The sequence below is a fragment of the Budorcas taxicolor genome, chromosome 10 (genome assembly GCF_023091745.1).
Source record: "Budorcas taxicolor isolate Tak-1 chromosome 10, Takin1.1, whole genome shotgun sequence".
Lineage (NCBI taxonomy): Eukaryota > Metazoa > Chordata > Mammalia > Artiodactyla > Bovidae > Budorcas > Budorcas taxicolor.
The window spans coordinates 63576933-63599494 of NC_068919.1; the positions used below are offsets into that span (position 1 = coordinate 63576933).

Genomic DNA, 22562 nt, shown 5'->3' on the forward strand with positions numbered 1-22562 from the left:
GCTCTCTTACAGGGGGGTCTTCCCAACCCTGGGATTGAACCCAGGTATCCTGCATTGCAAACAGATTCTTTACCATCTGAGCACTGGACCAGCTTAATTCCAATGAGGCACAACTCAAGTTAAGGATTTGCTGCCTTTGGCATAGCTGGTGATTCCTATCTACATGTTGATTTTATAAAGGTTTCAAGCTTCATGGACATATCACTTCTTTATAACCTTTCAATTCTCTGCTTTCTAATAATTTTATAAAATAGTGAGGGCAAAAGCAATAAAATAATTATTTACTGCTAGCTTCCCCAGTGGCTCAGAGGTAAAGAATCCACTTCCAATGCAGGAGAGGCAGGAGATGAGGATTCAATCTCTGGGTCAGGAAGATCCCCTGGAAGAGATATGAAAACCCACTCCAGTATTCTTGTTGGAAAAACCTCATGGACAGAGGAGCCTGACTGGCTACGGTCCATGGGGTTGCAGAGTCAGACACGACTGAAGTGACTGAGCACAACTGTAGAAGCAATGCTGTGCCCAAAAGGTAAGGCAGCCAGAACTGGTCTGCTGGCTTGCAGGCCACGCTGTTTGCCCAGGTGATAGCTCAGAGTGTGATAGCTGACTCTCCAAAAGCAGCTTAAATATTGGTGTATGAAAGTACAGTTTGTTTCTGAATTAAGGACCTGCTAGGCAATGGCACCCCACTCCAGTACTCTTCCTGGAAAATCCCATGGATGGAGGAGCCTGGTAGGCTGCAGTCCATGGGGTGGCTAAGAGTCGGACACGACTGAGCAACTTCACTTTCACTTTTCACTTTCATGCATTGGAGAAGGAAATGGCAACCCACTCCAGTGTTCTTGCCTTGACAATCCCAGGGATGGGGGAGCCTGGTGGGCTGCCGTCTTTGGGGTCGCACAGAGTCAGACATGACTGAAGCGACTTAGCAGCAGCAGCAGCAGCAGCAAGCTCATTCAGGGAGTTGTTGGGAAGAGTAAATGAGATTAACCCTATCAAGTGCAATAGATGTTCTCTAAACATTTGCTGGATCTGCACAATCACAGAGTCTAAACCTGATCCTGCTGGCCTGGTAACTTCCAACCTGGTGTGTGATCCTGGGAAAAGCAGCCTGGGTGAGCTCTGCCCCTCTCACCAGGTGCTTGTCTCTGGTGCCTGTGTCTTGCTGTCTGTCTTCTGTATCTCAACTCAGTGTGCCCTGGACCTCCCCCCTGGCCCCACCACCAGGGGCCCAACCCCTCCTCACAGTGCCATCACTCCCGGAGAGGGCTGGGTTGATGTCCTGCCATCTGGTAACTGGAGGCAGGCCCAAGGTTGCCCTGGCCTTGGTGTAGGAGGGCAGGCCCAGATCTCGGCCCCGGAGCAGGCAACTGGCCAGGTGGTCTGTGCGGGAAAACTTCAGGGGCCCAGGCCAGAAATCTGGGGATGAGATACCAAAAAGTCTGAGGGAGCTCCTGGACCTCATGTCCAGGTTCCCACCAGCCCTGGGACCCCAGCCATACCCACACAGAGGGAGCTGTGATCTGCAGGTCAGAAGCTCTGTTAGCAATGAGAGATTGCAGGTTTCCCACCCCCCGTCCCCCCGACCCGGCATGCCTCCCTGCCAGGTTCTGGAGCTCCCACTGAACTTCTTCCCAGGGGCCAGGGCTGCATAGCCTGCAGGGACAGCCTCAGCCTCACCTCGCACGTCCTCCACCACCACATGGTCCTCTCGCTCAGCAATCTGGGAGGCCATGCCCAGCAGTAGCGCATCCACATCTTCAGCTCTCTGTAGGCTGGGGTGCTTTAGGGGTGGGGAGAGGGGAGAGGTGTGGCTAAAGGAGCCAGATGTTGGGCAGTCAGGCTCCCTCAACCCCACACTTCGGGTCCTGGGCCCACCCAGTCCTGCTGTTTGCTCCCAAACTGGAGGGTCATTCCTCCTCTACAGCTTGATCCCCTACTCAGGATGAACAATGTCCCCATCCATCCAGAGTGCATGCTGCTAGGACACAGGTCTCCACAAGCACAAGGGACCTAAAACATTACTTCTGTCTTAGGAAACGTGATGGTATGGTTGCCAAAGGCACTAGGTCAAGGTCTTGGCCCTTGCTCTGTTAGCAACCAGTTGTGTGACAGGACCTCTCTGAACTCAGCGTCCTGCCCTTAAGAAAAGGGCCTTATTAATAAAATAAAATAAGTAAAATAATACAAAGATATTAGCAGGACACTGACATCTCTTTCAGCCCAGATCTATGACTCTGCTTTCCTCTTCCCTCTTTCCTCTTACCTGCCCTCTATGAACATACTACATGGAGTATCTGATGTTGCTTTAAACGAATGGTTAATGCTCCTCACCCCTAGTGGCCTGGACAGATGATTCCTGTTAATCTCTCAGAATTCCTCCCTCCACCTTGCCCTCCTCACACATGTACATTCACACGCTGCCCAGGTGTGTCTAACTGGGAAGTTTCCTTGGGGGAAGGGATGGCTGGAGTACTCCAGTGCCTACAGGGGGGGAGGAAAACCTAGGAAGAAGTGATGCATATAAAGCCACATCTGCACAGCCCCTCAACTCCCCTGAGGTGGGGGAGGAGGACTGACGTTTGACGTGCACAGCTACCTGGCCATCTCAGACATTGGTAGGGGAGAAGGCTGAGGTGCCCTGGGCTGCCTCCTCCACCCCAGCCCATCCCAGCTGGCTGCCTCAGTCCACTGCCCACCTTTACCACACACCCTCAGAAACACACACACACACACACCCTCAATCCTGACCTCTCGGCTCCAGTAGCTGTTGCAGACCCGGAGAGCTCTGGGGACACTTGAGTTCCTATTGATGACCCCCTGGAAGTGGCAGCTGGCATTTCTGAAATGAAAGGAGCAGGTTAGTGGTGACTGAGGCTATGAAGTCCTAATGTCAGGCACGCATCAGCTCTGGTCTCCAAAGCTAGAGCCAAGGACCCAGGTCATTGCTTCCCTAAGGTGGTGTGTGGTCAGGTCCTGAACAATCTGATTTTTGGAAGGTCCCTCTCTCCACATTAGACCAAATTTCTAAAACTGTATCCCATATTTTGCCATGTTTCATTCTCTCTCACTCTCTCTTGACAGATAAAGATATGGATATGGATATAGATATAGATAAAGTTATAGATAAACTGTCAACAGAAGAAAAATGCACAACATAAGAGTTGTGAGTTCCAGCTTTATTCAGGGAACTTAATGAGGACTATAGTCCAGGAAAGAGTCTCTGAGTAGCTCTGAGAGGACTGCTCCTAAAAGGTTGGGAGGGAAGCTAGTGTATATACATGATCTTGGCTAGAGAATGGGTGCAAACACTCATCTCTGTAGAAGGTTACTGCTAGTCATGAGGAGCAGTTATCTTGGTTAATGGTTTTTGTGTTTTTCTATGTATGGGGAGATAAAACAATATGGGTTCATTAAAAACTTTTTTCTGAGATATCTCTATCTATCTAATGAGTCTGTTTTTCCAAAGCACAGAGTGCCTTTATTCTTTTTTTTTTTCTCCCAAATTCTTTTTCAGGGTATACTGTTGGAAGATAGCTGCAGTGGTCAATTCCACAAGCGGTTCCTTGTGGAACTGTATGGTGGGCAACATTCTTTATATATATATGTATATTTACATATGTAAATTAAAACATATAAAAGGGATTATTAATCATTTTTTTGAAATTACTTGTCTATGGATAACTCAAGTACTACAATTTCTTAGCCATCATCAGCCATATCCAGAAATTGTTTTAGAGTAAACAAATCTAATCCATGAATTGTTTTCAATTATAATGCAGCTGGAAAAAAAATAGACTGCTATGCTTTGTTTTATATATTTTTAACTTAATATGTATGTTTTTAAAGTTTCCCTCTTGTTATTTTGGAGCCAACACTTTTCTTCAGCTCTCACACATTTTTATTGTAATGCCCTCCAAAGGCTTATAAGCCCCATGTTCTGTTCTTATAGCTAAAAATGCCCCCAGTGTAGTGTCAACAAGCCCCATGTTCTGTTCTTATAGCTAAAAATGCCCCCAGTGTAGTGTCAACACCTGAGGTGCAGACCTGGGGGCTTTGTGATTCCCCCAATGAACCTCAATTAACTGGTCTTTAATTGGGGGGATTAATATCTACACCGGTTGCAAAAAAGTGCACATTAAGGTGCTTAAAAGCCGCTGAAGGGGACTTCCCTGGTGGTCCAGTGGCTAAGACTCTGCTCATAATGCAGGGGGCTCGGGTTTGAGCTCTGGTCTGGGAACTAGATCCCACGTGCTGCAACTGAAATATCCTGTATGCTGCAATGACGACTGAAGATCCCACCTGCCGCAACTAAGACCTGGCTCGGCCAAATAAATAAATGAATATTAAACACACACACACGCACAGTGATGTATTTTTTAAAACAATTGTTGTCCTTCTTTCCTTCCCTAGTCACTGTTCTCTGGGGAATGGGCATACTTCAGATTGATAAGCCTGTCCTGAGGGCAGATTTTTCTCAATATGTACCCCCAGCCCTCCACACACAAACGCCTGAGCCCCTCTCTCACCTCATGTAGACGCCAGGGGGCACCATGGTGGAGAAGAACTGCTCAGAGGCAGCCAGGAACTCCGGAGAGATGCTGGGGTCCAGGAATGGGCGGTATCCTGGCCGGAGCGAAGAGGAGATAGCATTGGTAAGATTTAGCCCTTAAATCACCCAACTTCCCCCGCCCCCACCAAAAAAAGTTCCAGCAAGCTCTCCCTTCCTTCCTCCCCATCCCCTCACCTGCATATTCAGGGGGCATTTTTCGCAGGAAGCTGGGCAGCCACTCATACATGGCGATGTTCTGAGGGTCAAGAGAGGGGAAAGTGGAGGCCAGCGCTGGACCAGCCAGGCCACGGGAGATCTGAGTTCAAGGAAGCCTTAGCAGGGAGATGAGCACCAGGCAGGGGCAGTCACGGGAGAGACTCTCAGACAGGAGAGGTGCGGAGGTTCCTGTTCCCCACAGGCAACCAGGGCAGGTGAGTGGGGAGCGGGCTGCGAAATAATCATCAGAAAACCTCCTGCATGAGTAGCGCTTTGCCTGCTTATCACCCTCAGGGGCTTGTTCTAGATGGCAGCTCTCTGGGGAGGGGGTGGTGGTTTCTGGCGGGGTCGTCCAGGACCGAGGGCTCTGGAGTCTCCCGGGGACCAGGCCGTGGGGGACCCACCTGGTAGGTGGCGATGACCCTCTTGCGCGCGTGCTGGAACAGCTCCTCGTCCCCCCAGAGCGGGTACCGGCTGGCCAGCTTCTGCGCCCACAGGTTGTGATAGCGGAACCAGAGCAGACCCAGCGCCTGCAGGAAGGGCTCGCGGTTCCCTCGCTCGGCCCCGAAGGCTGCACGCGCCGCGGGAACGCAGGGAGGAGATGAGCGCCGGCTGGACCGCGGGGCGCCCCTCGCCGTCCCTCGACCGCGCCCCGCCCGGTCCCCGCCGCCTCACCGTATAGCCCCCGCGGCCCGCGGCGGCCAGTGGTGGGATCTGGCGGCGTCCACATGAGCAGCGGGGCCTGCGCGGCCCGCGGGAAAGCGGGGTCGGGCCCCGACGCCAGTTCCCCCCCGGAGAAGCTCCGCAGCTCGTCGCTCCAGGAGTGCGAGGAGCCATAGATGGCGCTGCCGTCCAGCCAGCCGGTCACCTCGTTGGTCTGCGGGGACGACGGGAGGCTGAGCCGGGGGTCGAGCCGCCAGGCAGGTCTGGGAGGGGTGAGGGCCCGCGGGTGTGGTGGGTGCGGCGGGATGGGGTCCTCTCCGGGTTGCCTCGGGTCCCGCCAACCCCCCATCCCCGCCTGCCGCGCTCACCAGGTCCCGGGGGTTGCTGGGGCTCTGTCCGGTCTCGGGGTCCCAGCGACTCCTCTGGAAGGGCAGGACCACGTCCCCGCTCTGGTCGCGGTCGAACACCGGGTCTCCGGGCGGGATGTGGATGTTGAGGAACTCGGCTGGGCAGCCAGACTTTTCCACGCTGACCAGGTCCGACAGCACGTGGTAGCCTGCCAGCGATTGGGGAGGGCTTGGTAGGGCCAGCAGAGGGCCCCTAGGGCCTTGAATGTAGATCATCTCCTCCCCTTCAAGCTTTAAAACACTCAGAAGCCATTATGGGCAAGTCTAAGCCTTGACCTCCCCACCCCTTACAAACCCTTTGTCCAGACTGTTCTCATTGTCAAGTTTGGGCTTCTCCTTGGTAACTGGGAGGTGCCCGTGACTGTGCCTAGGCAGCAGGGTTGGCAGCACTGGCTGTGACATGCAGCTGGGAGCAGCCTGCCCAGAGGGCCTGCCAGCCTCAGTGGGATGCTGCACACTGGAAAGCAAGTATGGGCACCAGGGATGGCCAACAGGAGCTGAGCACTCCTGCTCAGAGCCAACAACCCCCAGTCAGTGGGGTCAGACCCACCTAGCACCTCTATCCTCAGCCTTCGTACCAGAATCAGCACCCTGCCCTGAAGCTGTCCTAGGAGCCACAGGGGCAGAGTGAAACAGAGTCCCATCATGAGCCCTTCAAGATTATGCCCATGGTCCTCTCTTCCCACTCCCATCAATAGCTTAAGGTGGTGCAGATTTATGCCTCTCTCTTCTCCCCCTGCTCCCACGCCTACCCCACCACCCCATTGACTCCTCTTCCATCTCTCACACCCCTCTCTCAGACCTTCCGTCACTTCTCTCTGTCACTTCCTGATGACACAGAGGTGTCCAGCTGACCCCACAGACCTCCCTTCCCCAGAGGTTGAGGCCCTCACCAAAGAAGACCCCCAGCACTGTGCGGTTTTGCATCGAGGCCAGCCCTGCGGGGCCCCTCATGGCGGTGTTGCTCAGGGCCCGGGGGTTAGGCAGGTGAGGCTCTCCCAGGGGCTGGTACACACCATCTGCATAGCTAGCTGGGACCAGACGCTGTAGCCGAGAGCCTAGCGGAGGAGAGGGAAGCACAAGGATGAATTCTCAGGGGGCTCCCGGGCCCCTCTCCCAGGCTCCTCTCCAAACCACAGACTCTAAAACCTTAGGAATGAAGCTTTTCCAGGTACCAGCCAGCCCTTGCCCTTTAGTGGTGACTACTATCCTGACCCTGCAGCTCTGGTCTCCACTTGGCTCTCACCTACCTTTGCTGCCCCATCTGTGCTCCATGAGGTTGTTGTACCACCCATCGAATCGCTGCACCTCCCATGAAATGGAGTTCTGAGATCCTGTGTGAGAACAGAGGGAAGGGGCAGCTGAGCAAGTCAGTGCATGAGAGGACAGGCTGGGTATGGGTCCAGGGAGCCTGGCACTTGGAGCAGCAGAAAGTGGACACCAGTACAGTGCAGGAGGAAGGGTACAGAGGGAAATCACCCAGAGCAAAGTGATGTCCAAATTCAAGCCCAATCTTTAAGCTGCTCAGTGGGAAAATATGGCAGGGAGCACTAAAGTTGTGTAACTGGTGTCTACTGATAAATGGCCTCAGAGAGGAAGAGGAGGGTGGAGGACAGCAGTGGCGATGGGGCAAGGGAGGCAAGAATCTTCTACTGCCCTCACACCTCAGCTCCCTGGGGACAGAAACTCTTCCCAGCCCTAAAACATCACACAGTGCAAGAGTCAGCCACTCTTCCACCCAGGGAAGAACGTCATTCTGTGACTCATCTGTGGACAGGGGCAGAATGGAGAGGGGCTTGGCCCTGTCCCGTTGGGCAGAGCTCAGAGCAAGGGTGTGAGCCATGGGGCTGTGGCTTTGGGGCCTGTTGCTACTCAGGTCTTCTCTCCAGTTTCTTGGGTGGGATCAGGGACTGACTGGTCGTGTGGATAACCTTGTTGCCTCCTCTTCTGGGGCATTATGTTCCCCCACATAATTCCTCCTACTGATTCTATTTTATTCTCCAAAAACTAGGATCTAGGAGGAAGCACTCAGCTGTTGAGGGAAGAATTCAGGCAATGGGGGCAGAAGGAAGAGTGTAGATGTGGAGCAAGGATGCTTCTGGTCAGTAGATCAGATGACCAGCCAGATTCCTTTCCTTAGACTAGGAGGTTACAGGGCTTAGGCTCCCTCTCTGCTCACCTCAGAGAACAGAGTAAAGAAAAGGACTCTCATCATCCAGAGAGAATGTCGTTCCACTCAGACCAAGGACAGGATCTCAGGGCTACCTTCCTGCCCCATGACTGCAGACACATAAACTCAGCAGGAGATCTGAGATGGAAGATGACTCAGGCTGTGATGTTTGAGCAAAGAATTCAACTAAGGATCCAGGACTTGGGGCAGGAATTAGGGTGGCCACACACATGTGATTTCTAAAATATCATGAGCCAATGGCAGAACAAGAAGGCCACCTCTTGGGTAGGGCATGGGGGAGAATGCCTCTGGGAATAAGAGGCAAGGGCTGGGGGAAAAAATGGAAAATGCAAGGCCCAGGGAAGGAGAGGACTGGGAGGAATGGGACTGTGAGCAGCTTTGGCAAGGGAGAAGCTGCAGGGGCTGTCTCACCATCCTATGGCCTCCAGCCAGGACCCATCATTCCACAGACTTTCTCTTCTTGCATCTCCTACCCCTGATGATCAGGGACTTGCCCTTTTACACCTAATTTGTGGCACCTTAAGGCCACTTTTCTCTGCAGAGACCTAGACTACAGAGAATGGCCTCAGATTCTAGCAAGAGGCTGTCCAAAGCTGAAGTAACAAGATGAAACTCTCATGGAACTTATTGGGCTGGTGTTTTTTTTTTCTGTTTTGTTTTGTCTTTTTTTTTTTTTTCTGGCTGCACACTAAAACTTGCAGGATCTCAATTTCCTGACCAGGGACTGAACCCAGGCCATGGCAGTGAAAGCCAGGAATCCTGACCACTAGGCCACCAAGGAATTCCCAGATCTTAATGGGTTTTGTTTTTATCATATTGTTTTAAGACACTGGTGACTTCGCTTCAGCTTTGGGTCCAATCTGAATCCAAGATTCTTTTTGGTTTTGTGCATCTGATCAGTCATTTCCTCTATGAGGTGACTTTATGAAGAACAAGAGAAGACAGACGAGAGGGAAAGGGCCCCCAGACTGTAAGGAATACAATAGGAAGTACTGACACAATTGAAGGCTCTCTAGTTCTGTGTGTTTGGGGAAATTTTTCATTCCATTACCATTCATCTAATCAAGAGGTTTGAAATGAGCACTCACCGTGTGCAGGGTGCTGTGTTAGCTAGGGACTAGGGATACAAAGTGACACAGCTTGAAAATGACACAGCTTCTGTCCTTGGAGGATCCTGGAGAATCCTGGGTTCCTCTGCTCCTAGCCACACTTCTCTAGTCTGTACTCACCCATGGGCATCCATGGTCCAACCAGGAGTGTCCATACCAGAGCAAAGTGGAAGCTCATGATGAAAATGTTAATAGGGCTCAGGTGTTAGAACACCCTAAAACAGAGACCCTAGAAAAAAGACAAAGGATGGAGAAAATGAGCTCTAGCAGTTCAGGAGAGTCGGGATCTCTGGAAGCCCTTTGAAATCAAGGCATGGGAGTGGGCCAAGCCCAGGGTATATAGCAAATGGCAGGAGACTCACTCTCTCCCAAGAATCTTTCATTCATTCAATGAACATGTGATAAGCACCCACTACATGGTGGGCACTGACCTAGGCACTGGAGATTAAGCGATATAGCAGACAGAAACCTCTGCCTTCCAGGACTTTAAAGTAAAATTAATTGGAAACCTTGCTTTTTTTTTTGTCCATGCCACACAGCACTCGGAATTCTAGCTTCCTGACCAGGGATCGAACTGATGCCCCTTGCAGTGAAAGTGCAGAGTCTTAACCACTGGACCACCTGGGAAGTCCTGGGAAACCTTGCTTTGACTCGTCTTCCCACAGTATGTGTTCCCTGGACACAGTCTTGCTTGTCGCCCAGAACACTGGGTTGAGGCCAGGATGCTGTGCAGCAGCCAGTCCAGTAGTGTGATGGTCACTTATCTGCTCTGGACCTTGGTTTCCTCTTCTGGCTATGAGAATATACCAGCCTAAACTGTCTACCTCCTAGCCTGGTCACCAAAATCAAATGGGAGACTGAGGTTGAATTCAAGGCAAGAAAATTGACAAGTGTTATGTAAATATGATATAGAGAGGGTAGGCTGGAGCTTGGCTTCTCTTGGCAGACTCAGAAGGGATGTAGCCCCAGGTGCTTATGTGTTTGGTGCTGCTCTCTCTCTCTCTCAGGCCAGCACATCACCCGGGAATGATGGGGAAACTGAGGCAGCAGGGGGACTCAGGCTGCTGAGTCTCTTGAGAAGTGCAAGGCCAGTGAAGACCTCCTAAAGGCAATCTGGAGATTAAACAAACAAACAAACAAAACCTAGGCCCAGCCATAATTCAAAAGCTCAGCATGCCACTCTCTCCACCCCCCAGTGAAGGGCTTTGAATAGTTAAAGCTAAAAGGCTGGACCCGCTGAAGTGGCCACAGTGCCCCTTCCCTGATCTAGGTTGCCTTGTCCCTTTCCCTCAGTCACCAGTGTACCACTCAACCAGTGAAAAAAAGCATGCAGTGAGCTTTCAGGCCAGGCTAGGGAAACACCTGAAGGGCAAAGTGGACATGCTTCATACCCACTCCTTCTGGGTGGGTAGCCGCAACCACTTACTTCCCAACAACCTTGAAAGGAAAGCAGAGCCTCATGACAGGGCAGTGAAGCCCCAGGCAGTGGTAGAACCTGGAAGGAACGCAGGTGCCTAGTTCTTTCCCCACATGGCTGCTTTTCAGACCCAAAGTACCAGAGCGGTGAGTTCCCTGGGGTAGGGGAAAGATGAGTCAAGGCCATAGGTATTCCATCTTGGTCCCAAGGGTGGGCCAAAGGGGAAAGCCTGACCTCTAAAAGCCCAAAGTTCCCTCCCTGACACGATGCAGTGGCACCAAGAGGCGCTCCAAAGACAGCCCCTACGTCCAAGCGAACTAGGCCACCCAACATTCCCATTTCCCGAAAAACCCGGTCTTCCCAAGCCGTGGAGTATAGGTCTTCACAGGCTAATTTTAGCCTCGGGTTAAGAATGGAGGCGCAGCGGCCCCAAAGCTGGAATTCCCCTTCCCTCAGAAAAGCGTGGCGGTGTCACCGCAGTCACCTTCCCCTGAGCGCCCGTGCACGCGCGAGCCCTCCTGAGTCTGACCTGCGGCCGCGGCGTCTCTCGAGCGCTGAACTGCTGCTTGGCTCCCGCCGGGCTCGCTGCTGGGCTGGCGACGCCCGCTGAGTCCGGCGCCTTCTCCCTCTCTGCGCGGGGACGAGCAGGCTGGGGAGTGAAGAGGGGACTGCGCGTCCCAGTTCTAAGGCGGGGCGGGGCGGGGTGGAGTGCCAGGACCCGCCGAGGTGCTCCGAGGAGACCCGGGCGCGCAAGGTGAGGCTGCACCGGTTCGCCCAGCTCAGATGGAGTAGACGTCCGGTCAGTGGCGAAGCCACGTGAGCGGAGAAAAGAGCGAGTCGGCTTCTAAAAGGTCTGCTAGGGATGGGAGAGGGTCGAAGAGGGGACAGGGTGCAAAGGGACAGGGGAGACGCTGCCCAATCGTCTCCACGCGGGCGGATATGTGCTCTAAGACCAAGAGGACCGGTCAACGCCCGCAGAACCAGGCTAGGCGTTCGAGCAAGGCATCCGTCCTAAGACCTTTTAAGAGTCCGTGGTAACATCCACCACCCGGAGTTCGTCGTGAGATCTCGGGGGTCTCACTGCCGTCGAGCCCCGTCCGCGCCCCTCTGGACCCCGGATTGCATCGCTAGGTTTGTGCTAGAACTGCCCGGGGTTGTGCGCCAGGGGCGAGGGGAAGGAGGAGTCGGAGGGCTGGCTGCGGAGTGGACCGTTCTCGCGCACCCGTCCCTTTTCCGTTCCAGGCTGGGTGCGGGCGGGCGCAGCGCCTCAGAGACTTGGGTGCGGTCTGAGAAGATTGAGAGCTACTTGGAGCGGGGCGGCGGAGGGGCGGGAGGGCGGGACAGCATCCCAGACCTGGTTTGTCCGGTCATAGTCTACTTAAGTGCAGTAGGAGAAGAGTAGGGGTTGCAAAAGAGCCCCGCCAAGAGAAAGGGCGTGCGCTTTTGGTGACAGGGCGTCCGGACCTGGTTTCTTCTTTATCCCATGCCTGGGAGCGCTTCGTGTGAGGTTCCATCACGAAGAGGCGAGCGGCGCCGGCTGCCAGGCACGCACTGTTTGGAAGAGGCAAAGGTAGGAAACAGCAGTTCGGGTTTAAGTGGCGGGTATACTGCTGCGCTCTGTGCGGTCCGGGTGGGTGTCGAAAAGGGCCTTGAAGTGCTGTCCCCGCCCCGGCCCCTAGAGGCGCACTTCCCACATCCGCCCAGGTTCAGATCAAGTGGGAGTTCAAAGTATTGTGAGAAACTGAGAAGAGGCAAAGAACAAACAAAACAACAAAAACTTACTAAGGCCAAGAGGTATACAGATGTAGAATCCTTACCTCGGCTTAACTGGAGTCTAGGTAATTCGGCTGGCAAGATTCAGCACCCCTAGGCTCCTTAACCACCTCAGCCCTTGTTAAGGATTCCTCCCCCAATCCACTTTTCAGATCTTGTTCTATTTCTCCACTTAACGGCCTTCTTTGGTGCAAAAGCACACGTACACGTGACCACACACCTTCTTGAAGAAAAGAGACCGGGACAGGAATTCTGGACAGGGTCCTTTTAGCCATCCAGAGCTGTGAACTTTGAGTGGGGTCCACCCCAAACAGAGAAATAAACCATCACATTCTAGCAACTGGTATCACTAGTCAGAGTTCTTGACAACCCCAGGCAAGTCACTCACACTCCCTTTGTAGAGAATTGGTCATCTTTACCGGTTTCAGAAGAAGCAGGAGGCAATCAAAGACTTCAGAAAGAAATCCCTGAGAGGCCACAGAACATTAAGAATGTACAGAAGAACATTGAATGCAGAAGTCTGGAGCTTGTACTAGGCTGTATTTCCTTGAAGACTGCAGCTTTATTTCTTGGCCACCCCTAATACACACAAAAAGGAACCCCACTGTATCCTGTGATAGGTAAGGAATGGGGTAATCTGTATCTGAATTGCAACTAAGCATGAGAAATACTTTAGTGTTTTAAGAGGAAAGGTGTCCCTTACCTCTCAGGCCATGTGGCAAAGGAGAAAAGGACGACCCCAGAATGTGGAAATTGGCCCACCCAGTGAGAAAACACCTCAACTTTGTCACAGGGGCCTCTGATGCAGGATTTTTGTGTCTAGATGTTTACAGTACTGAGAACTCCTTCCTTGTTTTGTCTATATTCCTATTTATATGAACCTGTAGGTGTGTATATCTGACCATGCATGCATGCATGCTCAGTTGCTCAGTCGAGTCCGACTCTTTGTGACCCAGTGGACTGTAGCCCGCCAGGCTCCTCTATCCATGAAATTTTCCAGGCAAGAATACTAGAGTGGGTTGTCATTTTCTTCTCCAGGGGATCTTCCCGACCCAGAGATGGAAACTGAGTCTCCCGTGTCTCTTGAGTTGGCAGGCAGATTCTTTACCACTGAGCCACCCGGAAAGCCTATATCTGACTGTGTCTTTCTTGTGCTTATTTATATTAATATATATTTATATCAGTATAACAATCTGGTAGTCAGCTAAGGGAGAAGTGGTGGATTAAAGATTGACATGAGATTTTTCTAGAAAAAATTCTACTGTCAGATCCTCCTTGGCAAGCCAGGAAGGAAGATGTCCCCAAGGGAAGCCACAAACTTCATGGAAAAAGCAGGATTGTTGGGTGTGAGGACCTTTCATTTTCAGTCCGACTTTTTCATGCAGGAGGCCTATTAAGTTAATGATTAAAGCCAAATTAGGATCAGGGTTATCAAAAATTAACTTTAAATTGGGTGATGTAGGTTAAAGAAGACCTATTCACTAAATTGAACTGGAAGGAACTAAACAAGGCAAGTTTTATTCACCAACTGTCTTTTTGTTTTAGTCATCTTTAATAAATATTTTGGAGAATTGGAAATAAATTAGTGTTGTTCTTCTATACTTGATCCAGAAACTCTTTTGTTAGTGTTTTTTTGAAGCACAATGTTAATAGGGATGAGCCATTCTTATAAAATATTTTATAACCTCCCTTTGAAATAAATTGGAGAAGGAAATGGCAACCCACTCCAGGGCTCTTGCCTGGAAAATCCCATGGATGGAGGAGCCTGTCTGGCTACAATCCATGGGGTCACAAAGAGTCATACATGACTGAGCAACTTCACTTTCACTTCACATTGAAATAAATGCAGGAATAATGCTAATACATGACCCTAATCAAAATACATTGCATCATCATTATTTCTTTATACTGCAAATATTTGGTTTTGAAATTCCAACATATAACATGTACTCTTATTTGACTACTATGTATTCAAACTTGGTTTATCTTCCTATCTTGTTAACCAAGATAGTCTACATTTTATACCATTTCCTTAAAAGTATAGTCTTCCATCAAAACTGTAACGGCTTCAGTCTAGGTGTCAATAAGTTAAAAAAGTCTTAGACCAATAAATATGTTATAAAATATTAATAAAGTATCACCATCACATATTTTACAAAATAATTTAATCCTAAAACTCTTACTTATCTTTAGCTGGAGTTGAAATGTATGTTTCAGATTCAACTAAACATGAAAATTCATGCTTTGGAGACTCCAACTCTTGGAAGAGGCTTTCTAAAAATTTTGTGAAGCACTAAACGTTGACAGCATGGGTCAAATCCATTTCTGTCCAATCTTTAGCCTCAATGTAGGTGATACTGTTGACTGAGTACAGTAGAGGACAGTGAGGAAGCATAGCTCCCTCTTGTGTGTGAAACAGAAGATCCCACCTGCAGGGAGAGGATACATTCATACATTCATTCATTCCATCCACAGACTGATTAGCAAGTACATGCTGCATTAGTAAGTTTATCCCTTGATGCAAAGATGGAAAGACAAAGCCCTTGCCCTTTAGGAGATTAGAAGCTAATGGGTTCTAGATGTTCAAACAGAGTGCAATGTAATTACTGTGATTGTGGAGGTATGTTCAAAATGCCATCAGAACATTAGGGGTGGGAACATCTACACTGGCCTGATGACATCAGGAAACTTCACAGAGGAGGTAACACGAGCTGAGACTTGAAAAGTGAAGAAGAGTTTGCCAAGAGAGCAAGAGCATTCCAGACATAGGAAATAGTATATACGAAGGCATGAAGGCTTGAAAGAGCATGTCAGATTCAGAGAGATGCCAGTAGTTTACAATGGTTAGAGATTAGGCTGCATAAAAGATGGAGAAGGAAGTATAGGTGGGACTGGATCAAAAAGGACTTTGCATATGATGGTGAGAAGATTAGATTTAACGCAGAGCAAAGAAATAAAATGATTATACTTGCTTGTTAGAAAAATTGTCCTGGCACCAGGCCAGATAGGATGAGATGGAATTAGGGCAGAGGCAGTAGTAGGGAAGGAAATACATGGATGGTTTCAAGAAATAGTTAAGAGGAAAAATGGTCCAGGTCTATGGCTTATTTGATTGATGAGATGGTGATGCCACTGAAGAGACAAAACACAATAAAAAGCAGAGTGGAGACACTGAATTCAGTTTCAGATCTGTTAAATCTGAGGCATCCACGGAAGAGCCAAGTGGAAACATACACAGGATAGCTGGCCCTTTTGTGTTTCGAGCCCAAGTAGGAAGTCTGTGTGGAGACAGATCTGAGAAGCATCAGCCATGAAGGGATGAACTTGCCTAGAAAATCATGAAGAGTTACTGGAAGAAGAAAGCCAAGGCAGAATCCTGGGGAGCATGACTGTTTAAGAGGGGAGAAAGAACTAGCAAAGGGGTCACGAAAGGGATGGCCAGAGGCAGGAGACCTAGGAGAACATGGTGTCATGGAGGCCCAGGGAGGAAGTTAGAAGAAAGAGAAATTACCACGGGGAGGGCAAGAAGGATGAAAAGTGAAAGTTTCCCTTTAAATTTAGCACTTGGTGACCTAACGGGGAAGGATTCCCAGGTGGCTCAGTGGTAAAGAATACACCTGCCAGTGCAGGAGACACAGAAACTTGGGTTCAATCCCTGGGTAGGGAAGATCCCCTGGAGAAGGGGATGACAACCTACTTCAGTATTCTTGCCTGGGAAATTCCATGGGCAGAGGAACCTGGTGGGCTACAGTCCATCGGGTCACAAAGAGTCAGACATGACTGAGTGTCTGAGCTCTGAGCACACATGCACACAACCTAATGGAGAAGCTGGGGTTAGAGAGAAGCCAGATTCACTGGACTGAGGAGATAAGGTAGTGGACAGACACGGAGACTGCTCTTCCCAAAAGCCTGGCTGTGAAAGGGAGAACATGGGACAAGGTAGCAGCTGGAAGGGACCCAAAAGTTCAACGGAAAGAGCTCCTTCTCTTTGTGTTCTTAAAATGGGAGAAATTAAAGCATGTTCTTGAGAGAAAGAGCTGGCAGAGAAAGAGGAGCTGCAAAATTACCAAGAGAAAGGGGGAAAACTGATGAGATAGGTGGTGGTGAAGGTGGGCAGGATTGGGGTCAGAGCCTAAGAAGAAAAGATTCCATTGCTCTGGGATGGGAGAGTTGAAGAGTTAAGAGAAAAAGCAAAACTTCATGTTAAAACTGAGGCAGAGGTTATTCGACTTGCCCCAAAGAGAGGACTGAATGTTTAAATGGTCTCTTTGCTTGATACCATGCTTCCTCCCATAGATAGCACCAGGAGGTGGCCAGCCTAGGAGAGGGAGAGTCTGGGAGCCACAAAATTTAGAACTAGAATGGGTCATGGAGATCACCATACCCAATTGCAGATGAGGAAGCTAAGAAACAGAGGAGGTTTTCATTTCTGGAACTAGACCCAGAACTGATTCCAGCCCAGGGTTCCCTGTAAGGATTGTCGAAAGAGATAAACGGGGAGTAATGAAATGCCCCCCTCCTTCCCAATCTACTATCTTCTATTTATTAGTATTATTCTGTTCCAGGTACTATTCTTAACACTTTATAGACACAATCTAGTTTCATATTCACAGTGACCCTATGAGGTTAACATTATCATCATCCCAATTTTAAAAATAACATCAAGTCTCTTTTGAGGTCAAGTAACTTGCAAGAGGCAAAGGCAGAATTAAAATACAGAGCTTCTAAACTCCTAAACTTATCCTTCCATTGTATCACTTAACAAGACACTGACTGGTCAAACTATAAATTATGGAGCTTCCTGGCTACCAAGGCCCCAGTACAAATCATAGACAGGGAAATGAGCAGAGCTGGGTTCCATGATCATAAGAGGAATTTTTTTTTTCACATTTTGACATGTCTAAAATTGAGATGTATCTTACCAACAATGGCTATTATAGTTTATTTGTTTGTTTGTTTTGCTGCACTGCACAGCATATAGGATCTTAGCTCCCCAACCAGGGACTGAACCTGTGCCCCCTGCAATGCAAGCACAGAGTCTTAACCACTTAACCAGGGATGTCCTGGCTGTCGTGACTTAATTGGCAGGGATTTTTTTCTCTTTCTTTCTTTGTGATACATAAAATAACAGCCTCCATTCCATCTGGATTTCACAAGACACTGTTGATTCAGGTACCATTTTCCCAGTATTTTGTCTGCAAATGGACAAACTAGAGCCAAATAGCTTTGAGATCAGGGAACAGAGAGAACAGAGCTGAGCCAGGGCTTGAGCTGAAAGGAAGCCTGGGAATTTAAATCAAGGAGAAGAGCCGCTGTTGATGATGTGTGGGTGGAAGGACGTGTGGTCCCAGCACTGTTCCTAGTGAAGGGCGGGCTCCTTCAGTGCTCACTGAGGTGCGCTAGTTCAGCTCAGTTTTTCTCCAGTTACCAGCGCAGGAGCCAGGGTGCTCCAGAGAGCTGGTCAGACGGGAGGGGGAGGGTCTGGGAATCAGCCCTCTGGTGCTGTAGCTGGATTACATACACCTAGCAGAGCTCTCTGGCCTTTGTTCCTTTGGGGACTGAGGAGGAAAGCCAACCTTTTTGTAATCTGTACCATCTTTCAGCCTTATGCCTTACCTTGACAGTAAATACAGCTCTTTTTATGTTCTGTGATCTGCTTGTGCTGGAGGCCTGAGGGAGATAAAAGAGAATTATATTTCCTAAGACAGTCCCAGAGGAAGCAGAGAAGCCTTGAGGGTAGTGGTGGCACTGATTTAGGGGACCTGGGGATTACGAAGGAAGCATGGGGTGACAGAGACTTATTGCCAAGACCTTTATTTTCTCACAGCTAAGGATGGCTGAAGGATAGTGGAACGGTGGTAATAGGCATTAGGCTGAAAGATGGTATAGATTACAAAAAGGTTGGCTTTCCTCCTCAGTCCCCAAAGGAACAAAGGCCAGAGAGCTCTGCTAAGTGTATGTAATCCAGCTACCTCACCGGAGGGCTGATTCCCAGATCTGGACTGGCCCTCCGGTCTGGTGAGCTCCAGAGAAGAGGGGTCTGGTGTACTCTCTGCTGCATCTCCAGCACCAGGAACAGTGCCTGGCACAGAGAGGGCACTCAGTGAACACCTATTGTTGTTGCAGAGCCTCTGCCTCCCCTGAACAACCCAAAATGGCTGCTTTTGGACACACATTCCCCTTCTATGCTGGGCCCAAGCTGACCTTCCCAACGGACACCACATTGGCCGTCATCGTCGCCATCTTTCTGACTTCACTGGCCACCTTCATCATCATCCTGCCAGGCATTCGGGGCAAGATGGTAAGAAACAAAACAAACCCTGCAGAACCCAGCCCCAGGGACCTTGACCTTGGAAGGAGGGGTCCAGACTCTCTGGTTACAATCAGATTCAGGAGAGAGAGTCTAGTCCTGAGAAAACATCAGCCACCCTCCCAGCAGAGAGCTCCCCACTCCCTGACAGATAATTACTGAGTATCTGTTCTGGGCCAGGAACTTTGATCTCAGTTGACTGAGTGACCTCAGCTTTAGAGCAAACACCCTCCCCAAGTCTGGAAAGAGAAGGGGTGGATTTGGAAGGAGGGTGAGGCATCGTGAGCCACCACTCCCGCCCTGTGACACAGAGGCTGTTCTGGATGCTGCGGGTAGTGACCAGCTTATTCATTGGAGCTGTGATCCTCGGTGAGTGTGAAGGGCAGCTGACGTGGGCAGCTCCTCCATCCTGTCTCTCCCATCGGGGTGTCCCCACAGCAGCCTTTGCTTCAGGGTGGACTTCTAGACCTCCCTTCCCACATCTCCCTCACCCTGGACTTATTCCCTCATGTCTACCCTTTCCCTGAGAGGTGCAAGACTCCTCCATGTGTCTCTCCAACCTTCTGAACATTTTTATTCAGTGGAAAGCAGGTCAAATGAATGCCTGTGGGGAGAGGGTCTCTGGAGACTGGAGGGAAAGAATGGTGGAGGGCTGGCTTCGCTTTGGGGATTAGGCAATAGGAAACACAGAAAATCTCTGTGTTGAAGCTCCCTGTGTTTGCCCAGAACCATTTATTATGTTAGTGTTTCCTCCCCCCGCTGGTTGAGTAGCGCTCCCTAAATGGGGGAAGAGAGGGGAGGGGTAAGAGGAGTATAACCAGGGGAGGGAGATATTGGATTCTGACCCATTTATTCATTTTTTAAAAATTTTATTTTGGGCTGTGCTGGGTCTTCATTGCTGCATGGACTTTTGCTTTAGTTGCAGCGAGCAGGGGCTCCTCTCTAGTTGCAGTGCATGGGCTTCTTATTGCAGCGGCTTCTCGTTGTGGAGCACAGGCTCTGTAGCATAGGCTCCTAGTTGTGGCGCATGGGCTTAGTTGCTCTGAGGCACGTGGGATCTTCCTGGACCAGGGATTGAACTTGTATCTCCTGCATTGGCAGGAGCTTCTTTACCACTGTGCCACCAGAGAAATCCCACCCCACCCCCATTTATTCATCTCATACATGTCGCTGGCAAAATTACTATGACCCAGGCCTTATGCTGGTTAATGGATACACAATTATGAGCAAAACAGACATGGTTGGCCCCCTTGGTGCTTTCCCCCTGGCTCTAACCCAGCAATGCCCAGGCCTCCCTGAGTTCTTGTGTATCCAACTCCCCAACCCAGCCGTGAATTTCAGTTCTGAGTGGTCTGTGGGCCAGGTGAGCACCAACACATCCTACAAGGCCTTCAGTTCCCAGTGGATCAGCGCCAACGTTGGGCTGCAGATTGGGCTGGGAGGCGTCAACATCACGCTCACAGGTGAGGGAGGGCTCTTACCTGTGAGGGAGGGCAAGGCGTGGCTCTGTGTCTTTGGGAGCTATGCTCAGAGTGGTCTAAAGAGCAGGATGCGGGGTGGTAGGAAGGGAAACTCTCAGACCTTGGAAATGGCCTTCTTTCACTGGAGACCAGAGCCTGGCCCTCTGTCCAGCGTGATAAAACGCTGCCCAGGTGCATCTCCACTCTGGTCCTTGGGTCTCTGCTGAGCACAGCTGCCCTTTTCCCCAGGGACCCCAGTACAGCAGCTGAATGAGACCATTGATTACAACGAGGAGTTCACCTGGCATCTGGGGGAAAACTACGCGGAGGAGTATGCCAACGCACTGGAGAAGGGGCTGCCAGACCCCGTGCTCTACCTGGCCGAGAAGTTCACCCCACACAGCCCCTGTGGCCTGCATGGCCAGTACCGCCTAGCGGGACACTACACCTCGGCTATGCTGTGGTGAGCGTGGCCGGAGGCCCTGCTGGCCTAGACTCAGGAATGGGGCTTCCACCCATCTCTCCTACACTCATGTGGAGATCCCTAGTGAGACAGTCTGGTGCCGGTGACCACAGTACTTGGTTGGGAAGCCCACAGGCAGGAATCCCCACCTCACCTCTTTGGGGTGTCCTTGGGTCCCTGAGCCTCCACCTCAGCCCCTCCAGGTAGAAGTTGGCCCCAAATGAGGCAGAGGTACCAGCCTTCACCAGGTCCTGGCTCTCCAGGGTGGCATTCCTCTGCTGGCTGCTGGCCAACGTGATGCTGTCCATGCCTGTGCTGGTCTACGGTGGCCACATGTTGCTGGCCACAGGTCTCTTCCAGCTGTTGGGACTGCTCTTCTTCTCCACGGCCACATCCCTCACCCCGCCCTGTCCCTTGCGCCTGGGTGCCGCCACGCTGCACACTCACCGTGGGCCTGCCTATTGGATCACGTTAACCACAGGTGAGGCCCTGGGACAGGCAGTGGGGGGCTCAGGGCCAGGGCCCAGAAGGCCCATGGGGTTGAGGGTCTGCCTCTGGGGACCAAGGATGCCTTTCCCCTCTTTAGAGCCCCCTCCCTCTTAGATTCCTTATCCCCAGGCTTCACTTCCTTGTATTTGTATGTATCTGTCTTTGTCATATCCCTTATTCCCTAACTCTCTCTTCACCCAGCTCTTCCCAAAATCTTCTGACCTCATGACCTCCCCCTCTTCCCCAAAACACTTTCCCGTGTCCCCCATTCCTGGAACACTTCTCTGTCCTTGCCTCACAGAGTCTTAAATTGCCTGGCAGTTTTCTTCTTTTCTCCTGTCCTACTGTGTCTGCCCCCTTAAGCCATTTCCTATGTCTCCTCCTGTGTGTCCTGCCCTCCTCCAAGTGCTTCTTGGTTTTCAGAGTTTTCTCTCTCTACCCTGGGATGTAACTTAAGGAACACTGGGTTTAGAGTCCAAAAACTCAGGACAACAGACCCAGAACAGCCATACGACCTGATACTGATCATCTCTTGGAGCACAAGTTGCCCTGAAGCAGGGACACCAGGCCTCCCTCAGGAGGGGCCTAATGCTCTTAGGAAAAGATGTCCTTGGGAGGGTGTTCCTATCACTGAGGTGGGATACTTGTTACTCCATCACCAGGACTGCTGTGTGTGCTGCTGGGTCTGGCCATGGTGGTGGCTCACAGGATGCAGCCCCACAGGCTGAAAGCTTTCTTCAGCCAGAGTGTGGGGGAGGACCCTGTGCTGGAGTCGAATCCCGAGGAAGGGGGACTCCTGAGCCCTCGCTACCGGTCCACCACTGACAGCCCCGAGCCGCAGGACATCCCTCTGTCAGAGGCTTCCTCTGAGGCCCCCTGCGAGGAGCCTGACTGTGCCCTGTAACTGTTCCTTTCCCTGGTGGCACCTGGACTTCCAAAATGGCTCCAGACTTTTCTGGAACCCACCCCCTCAAACCACCAGAACTGCTGACAGGCTGGGTTGTACCAGTTCCCAGCCCCAGTCTGAAAGTGGAATAGGGAAAGAGGCTCTATCTATTGGTGTTAAAAGTGAAACAAAACAAAAACCTCTAAGGCAGACATCAAGGCTGCTCATAAACCAGACCAAGCAGAGATTACCTGTTTCTGCCTAGCAACCCTGCTCTCCCCTGGTGCTTTGCCTCAAGGTGGCATTTACTGAGACCCAGCTTCACCCACATAATGACATATGTGTGTGCGGGGTTACAATGTGATTCTCCTATGGCCCCTCTCATTCTTCTGCATGTCTTTGATTTCCTTTTTCCTGGGTCCCTTTTGTTTTTCTTTTACTGCCCCAGCTGGTGTGATTTCATTAATACAATGAAAGTACTGCAAGGGAGAAGAGACCAAACTTCTTGTCTTAGATCTAATATTAACTGAGTGTGCCACATTCTCTCTGAGCCTCTGTTCTAAACTTGCCAAATAAGATTGTAGGATTTGCCAAGGACCTTAAAAAATTCCCAGGGTTTACATATT

General features: G+C 50.7%; 2 protein-coding genes across 2 annotated transcripts in view; one reads left to right on the top strand and one right to left on the bottom strand.

The window, feature by feature from the left end:
* DUOX1 (dual oxidase 1) overlaps positions 1-9316 on the bottom strand; it is a 31192-nt gene extending 21876 nt beyond the window's left edge. Inside the window, exons 1-11 of the mRNA XM_052646584.1 lie at positions 9259-9316; positions 7089-7172; positions 6732-6896; positions 5800-5987; positions 5444-5645; positions 5173-5339; positions 4748-4808; positions 4530-4626; positions 2752-2842; positions 1681-1783; positions 1247-1419 (exon numbers count right to left, since the gene is read on the bottom strand). Of these exons, the coding sequence (XP_052502544.1) occupies positions 1247-1419; positions 1681-1783; positions 2752-2842; positions 4530-4626; positions 4748-4808; positions 5173-5339; positions 5444-5645; positions 5800-5987; positions 6732-6896; positions 7089-7172; positions 9259-9316 (1389 nt within the window). The remainder of the gene's footprint in view (positions 1-1246; positions 1420-1680; positions 1784-2751; positions 2843-4529; positions 4627-4747; positions 4809-5172; positions 5340-5443; positions 5646-5799; positions 5988-6731; positions 6897-7088; positions 7173-9258) is intronic.
* A 3522-nt stretch (positions 9317-12838) lies between these two features.
* DUOXA1 (dual oxidase maturation factor 1) lies at positions 12839-21954 on the top strand. Its single transcript, XM_052646993.1, has 7 exons — positions 12839-12948; positions 18455-18629; positions 18950-19007; positions 19967-20101; positions 20348-20561; positions 20825-21042; positions 21713-21954. Exons 1-7 carry the CDS (start codon positions 12839-12841, stop codon positions 21952-21954), a joined length of 1152 nt encoding a protein of 383 aa, XP_052502953.1.
* The last annotated feature ends 608 nt before the right edge of the window (positions 21955-22562 follow it).